The sequence below is a fragment of the Suillus paluster genome (assembly GCF_016628075.1).
Source record: "Suillus paluster strain FC165 chromosome Unknown EDB91scaffold_65, whole genome shotgun sequence".
Classification (NCBI taxonomy): Eukaryota; Fungi; Basidiomycota; class Agaricomycetes; order Boletales; family Suillaceae; genus Suillus; species Suillus paluster.
In genome coordinates, this window is record NW_024537625.1 from 212347 (window position 1) to 218927 (window position 6581).

The following is a 6581-nucleotide window of genomic DNA, read 5'->3' on the forward strand; positions in this document are numbered from 1 at the left end:
CCTATCCGAGCACGACTCTTGAGATCTTGAGACACTGGGCTCAATGCTGTCTGCTTCCATCGCGGCACGGGACATTCACGATGGATTGGATGATTGTACTTACCTTGTCCAGCGTGGCGCTGCATACGAATCAACTTGATCATTTGATCTAGAATGATCTATCGTTCAATCATACTCGTCTCGAGTTCTCCAATTTCAGCGTTCTCGTACAGAATGTCGTTTGTTCGGATTTTCGTGTGTCCAGGCCATCTTGATCTCACTCCTAAACGCATCTCTGCTCGTATCACCAACCCAAGGTAGATTTTCCACTATGTCGCAAATCAGTATTTAGGATGGTTTAGTTGACGATCAACATCGATGAACAGATCGTAACGGGTTGTATCATATCCATCCTATCGGCGACTTTGCTACTCGCCTGAGGTGCGTAAATGTTTGGCCGTAGGCTGAGATGCTGAAGTTCACCTAATAATTTGCAGCTGATTGCGATCGCAGAGACTTTGCAGCGCTACATCATCTTGCAGTCGACGCCGCATCGGCGGAACTTCTCTTGACCGTGACGTTGTGGCACGCAGGTGAGAGGTGTTGCACACCACATCATTTTGACCCACGAATTCATTGTAGTTTGCGATAGTAGTATCTTGTCATGCGTCAGACCGAAAAAGAACGCCTACATGACCTTGATAATTATGTGATGAACTACATCCCAATCCACCTCGTGCGCCTATCAGACATGGCCCTTGTTAGTCGCGAAGATGTGAGGGAGCACTTCAAGGCGCGTTTTCTCCAGTCTGACGGTCCCCCGTCCGAAACTGTCAAATATGCCACTCTGTCTCACCGATGGGGCCAAGGAGAGCCCACCTACGCTACATTTGAAGAGATGAAGAAGTCCGCGCGTAAAACTCCAGGACTCGAAAAGCTGATGAATTTCTGCGAAAAGGCCAAGGAGTGCGGTGCGGAATTTGCGTGGTCGGACACGTGCTGCATCGACAAGAGCAGCAGTGCCGAACTCGACGAGTCGATTCGTTCCATGTTCAAGTGGTATCGCAACTCGCACGTCTGCATCGTCTATCTGGCGCAAAGCGAAACCATCGAGGATGTATTGCATGATGAATGGATGGAGAGAGGCTGGACGTTGCAGGAACTCCTTGCACCTATCCGTATCAAATTCTTTAACAAGCGCTGGATAGCCATCACTCGTAATAACAACGACAAAGATCACTCCAAGATGATGGATACTCTGAACAGAGCCACTGGCATCCCTCATGGTGATCTCCGTCGCTTCAATAATATATCTCCATCCAACGTGGATAAACGGATGACGTGGGCAGCCAAACGCAAAACAACAAGGGTTGAAGACGTGGCCTACTCCCTGATGGGAATATTTCGCGTTAGCATGCAGATCGCGTATGGAGAAGGAGGAGACAGCGCCTTTGGCAGGCTCATCGAAGCCATCATGCAGGCTGGTGACCCTTCTGTCCTCAACTGGAAGGGCGAGTCTGCAAGTTATTGCAACTATTCGCGTGCTATTCCTCAATCGCCACGGTGCTTCGTGGGCGATGGACTTTTGAGTTACCGTGGCCAACTGGAGATGACTATGACCAGTCTTGGACTGCGAGTGCCTCTAGTGATGCTCCCTCTCAATTTCCATTCCTTTTATCTCTCGGGGGATAAGGAAATCCTGAAATTTGAATGCTCGCTGTGTCCAGCCCTCAAGATTAATATTAAAAGTCCCTACAACCCGGGCTACGGCCACACCTTCAAAGAGCCCGGAAGGCACTATGCAGTCGGGATTGTCAATTATTCCCTTATCGGTGATGGGTCGCGCGAAGTCCTAAAGATCTCGGGCAAGTCGGCTGGCTTCATCTTGATGAAAAGTGTTGACGACACCCCACCCGACCCTCCTTCAAGACCTGCCAGCTGTGTTGGGCTTCGATTTGTCTCTCCCCCGCAGCGGGAGCTGTGTCCGTGGGAGGCGATAGAAGGGGGCTTGGTCGAGGTCAAATTCCCGAAAATTAACAGTAACGACATTTTTTACATTGGTCGTGAGTACCTGGAGACTGTCTACATATAGTAGTGGCTCTACGATAGCGAACATCGTCAGTACTAAGTAATTGTAAGCAGTGTTACTAACGTTTGGAATATCGGGCTGTCGTCTGCTTGAGATAGCATTTATATATACACAGTGTAGATCGACGACCTTATGCATAATTAGCACCCGTTGGCCCTTGAGAACAGCGCCATGCGGGTCATGTTCCCTTCGAGTTCAGAGCGTCGTTTGTGAGTTGCGATCATTGGATCTATTTGGCCACGGATAGTCCAGATTTGCGGTTGTAAGAACAAAACATGTAGGTGAGCACTGGATGAAATGTCTGAGATGGTCACAGCAAGCGCAAGAAACCAAATGATGAGGTACGGTGAGCATGCTGCCAGAATCTTGAATCAAATAATGAGCTATTGCATAGGGAGAGGAACTAGCTGCGATGACTTACCCGCATTCCGTTCATTAGAAGACACAACAAACCCGACTGAAGACTGATAGGACTGCCAACATACGTTGTGATTAGTCCTATTTTGAACGCACCGCAAGAATCAGTTCATAAATATCATTGAAAGATAATTATCATACTGACATCCGATAGCATAAAAACGGCCCACACAGATATATCGATCAGCATCCCTACGATGAGTCACCACACGGAGTGTCCGCTGAGCCGAACACTGATCGAACCACGTTCATTGGCATCGCATCTCTGCAGCCGTACACTTCATTAGACAACAAACCCACAAAAGAAACGAGAAACACGATCCACCTCTTCTGATCTGGCGCGAAACTGTCATAGATAGGGCGGACATCAGCAGGGGTCTTTCTTCTGAAACCACCTTGAATCGCTAGCTGAGCCTTGCATACAGCGCGGAAGAGCTTTATATCATTTAACATGACCAGCCCCCGCCAGGAATCAGGGTGACATCAGATGAAAACGTCATCCTTATCAAGATACATAAGTGGTATAGTTACGGATCGGAAGAAGCACTCGTCAGAGGTGCAGAGTGGCTCACCGAAGTGGTTTTTAGGTTTTTGCTGCCTCGAGGTAATGAAGAAGCTAGAGCTTCGTTGTGTATTCTCAGCGAGTTCTGAAATTGGTGCGGCGTTAGATAAATATTGAAAAAATAATGTGCCCTCGAACTACACGTTATCTTCCGACTCAAGGAGAGCAGCGATGATGTCCGTCCACGCAACACCTATGCGCTCGATGGATTGGACGATGAGAACAGTCGCAGCGGATATAATAAGTGACCGGATCGCTCTGGCAGGTAGATGAATGAGTTCAATCACGATATCCGCGCTATATCCTGTCCTGGAGATCGCACGAATTGCCAGAATAACAGACTCCGCAAGGAAATCGACATCTCCATGCTTCCCCTTCATGTAGCACGCGTCCATTCTCGAGATAATGATATCCAGGGCAGAGAGCCAATCGTTGAGCGCCTTGTCGAGCGTCTCCTGCGAGGATGGCTCTCCACCTGGGTTGGCTGCGAGCTTCTCATAGAATTTTTTGCGGGGCGGGCAATATCCAATAGCGGTCTACGACGCACAAAAATCGAAATCAAATTATGCATCGCCGAGAAATTAATGATGAATGTTGAACATCAACCCTGCAGCTTTCATCATAGCTCCGTATACAGTGAAAAATCCTCCGCCGCGGTGTATATGCCTGAGAGTGATATCGTATCCCTTCGTGAAGACGACTTTGAGCTCCTCAGATGGGTTTCTCTGTGCTTGCTGAAGGGATTTGCACGTGAAAGCGAGGGAACGAAGAAGTCAGATGACTCGGAGGCCCTCTGTCGCGCTTCCCACTATGTTTGTATTCTCGCTAGCCACCAGTTTCTCTAGTATCGCGGACAGTGACGAGACTGCATTGTACTGGTCACAGGCTTTCTGGTAGAGGAGTTGGATGAGCGACCTAATCAGTGATCTTGCATTGAGACGCCCACCTTGATGTTACCCTGGATTTCGCTGATGACCGTGACAGGCAAGAAAACCTGAGCAAACAGAGCTCATGAGGCCAGTGGGTTCCTCTGTAAAATATCGATCAGACGTCGCAGTGTTGATGGCGTAGTGATACTAACTAGCATGACACCACCAGCAGCTTCGAGGGATGCAAGATTATCGACACCAGCATCGGTGATGGACACATCGTTAAACGATCCATAGATAGAAAGTTACCTAGCTCAACCGCCGCCCGACACGTCACATGACCTTTGTCCCACGACTCACCACACTTAACATCACTTCGCACATTGCTGAGATGTTCGTACTCGCTGTGGGAAACAGTGAGCTCGAGTACTACATTGTTTTAACATATTTTTTCTTTCACTACACCCCTAAATATCACATGAAATAAGATCAAATTCTTTTTGAGATCTACATAGGTTCGCAAGCCTTACATGAAGTGTACAAAGGTTGTATGGAGGCTAGACCAGTATCATAGCTCCTGCACCTCATCCACTGGCCCCAGAACAATGCTCCCTGGTTGAAAACATTCAATTTAATCATAATAACACATCTATACAGTAAAAATGTGAAAGATAGTTTCCTGAGAACTAAAGAGGGTTGTCTGAGGTAGTGATGTGCAAGGCCTGGCTTCAGGCCATACACCGTGCCTTGGGGTACTGTTAAGACCATGCTCAGGGGTAAGGCAGAGTCTGAGGGGCTTGGCTTCAGCTTGTGTGCTGCACCCTTACCTGAGTACATGCCCCTAATTTCAGATTGTAGTCCAACTTGAGTTCTATGAGCTCTGACAGGACATCAGAGGGAAGGCTCTCCAAAGGAGGGCTGATGGACTACCAGGTGGGCGTGGGAACATTGGGTGGAGGTTGGTCCGCCCAACAGGAGAGGGTCAGAGGACTACTGCAGTTGGAACTAACAGTAGGAGTGGAGCAGATAGAACTACTTGGATGAAGTCTGAAGCAGAGCGGAAGTGGAGAGGACGGATGTACAAGAGTACTGGGCTCAAGTCTGAGGTGTGGGAAAGGCGGACAAGGTGCAGGAAGTTGGATAAACAGAGAAGGCAGCCAACATAGGGAGTCAATCCCCTAGGCTGGCAAGCAGGAGTTCTCAAGGGTAATGCCCAAGAACAAGGAAAAGAGAGCAGGGCTTAGAAAAGGTAATATTCAGACTGAGGATCTACAGACAGATGTACATATGTTTATATACTCTAAGTAAGTAGCATAGCATAGCAGAAGGCTATGTGCTGAGTGTACAGAATTACTAGAAAGATGACTGAGACATACAAGAAAGAGGCTTGGAGAACAGTATGTACGTGATGGATCAATAATCACTTGGGTATAGGGATTACCAGTGATCTGAAAGGAGGAACTATGATACCAAAAGGAGGTAGGACCAGTTGAGTAGTTCCTAGTCTAGAAGTGGACTGGTGAGGCGGTCGGACAGACTAATAGTTGGGGGGACTGATATGAGAGAAACTGGAGGAACCAAGTGGGTTGGAAAAGCGGAGATGGTGGAGGGAGTAGGAATAGGATCAGGTGGACCGACAGAGCGGAGGAGCAGAGCTCCAGATAGGGTCGGATGGTAGGGATATGGTGTCAGAGGAAATAGAGGTAGTGTTGGAGGAGTGGAGCAGAGTTGGGCGGACATTGCAGGGCTAGTCCTGCTGAGCACATAATGCAGTAACATATACCCGTCTCAGATGGGCAGCCGGGCGTGACAATGTACCAATAGAGACGGGCCACCCGGTGCCGGCCCATGGCAATAATTGTACCGTGTTAGACGAGTGGGCCGAGGGGGTGGAGTGTCCAAGGCAAACGGATGGGCCAGGTGTATATAGTATAGATGGTAGTATAGCAATGTACTATATAGGAAATTATGAATAGTAGTAGTGAATCCAGTGTGTGATAGATGAGTGGGCCGGAGGAATGGAGTGCAATATAGACGAGTGGGCCGGGGAACTGGGGTGTGATGGAGACGAGTGGGCCGGTAAATGAGGTGCAATGGAGACGAGTGGGCTGGTACATAAGGTGCAATGAAGACGAGGGGGCCGGAGAATAGGGTGCAATTGAGACGAGTGGGCCGGTATAGCAGGTGCAATGGAGACGGGTGGGCCGGTATAGCAGGTGCAATGGAGATGGGTGGGCCGGTAAATATGGTGCAATTAAGACGAGTGGGCCGGTATAGCAGGTGCAATGGAGACGGGTGGGCCGGTAAAGGAGGTGCAATGAGGACGAGTCGGCCGGTGTTATTGGGTGCAATGAAGACGAGTCGGCCGGTGATATGGGGTGCAATGAAGACGAGCTGGCCGATGATATGGGGTGCAATGAAGACAAGTGGGCCGGTGATATGGGGTGCAATGAAGACGGGTGGGCCGGCATTATAGGGCGCAATGGAGATGGGTGGGCCAGTGATATAGGGTGCAATGAAGACGAGTGGGCCGGTGATATGGGGTGCAATGAAGACGGGTGGGCCGGCATGATAGGGTGCAATGGAGACGGGTGGGCCGGTATTATGGGGTGCAACAATGACCGGTATTTATGTAACCGGTTGCTTGTGGTAACATAGCACTCAA

At 49.2% G+C, this 6581-nt stretch overlaps 2 protein-coding genes across 2 annotated transcripts; one reads left to right on the forward strand and one right to left on the reverse strand.

Annotated features, from left to right (window-relative positions):
- The first annotated feature begins 335 nt into the window (after positions 1–335).
- On the forward strand, positions 336–2167 carry EDB91DRAFT_733003 (heterokaryon incompatibility protein-domain-containing protein). The gene is made up of 3 exons (XM_041328227.1): positions 336–420; positions 477–572; positions 622–2167. Exon 3 carries the CDS (start codon positions 644–646, stop codon positions 2069–2071), a length of 1428 nt encoding a protein of 475 aa, XP_041173435.1. The 5' UTR covers positions 336–420; positions 477–572; positions 622–643; the 3' UTR covers positions 2072–2167.
- Positions 2168–3184: 1017 nt separating this feature from the next.
- Positions 3185–4300, reverse strand: EDB91DRAFT_1085172 (uncharacterized protein; the record flags this gene model as incomplete). The annotated part of the gene is made up of 4 exons (XM_041315857.1): positions 3185–3583; positions 3683–3781; positions 3994–4041; positions 4277–4300. The coding sequence occupies 4 exons, from the start codon at positions 4298–4300 to the stop codon at positions 3185–3187; spliced, it is 570 nt and encodes a 189-aa protein (XP_041173436.1).
- Positions 4301–6581: the final 2281 nt, after the last annotated feature.

Excerpts from the sequence above, each read along its gene's own strand:
- EDB91DRAFT_733003 (XM_041328227.1), top strand. The coding sequence starts at position 644 with ATGCGTCAGACCGAAAAAGAACGCCTACATGACCTTGATAATTATGTG.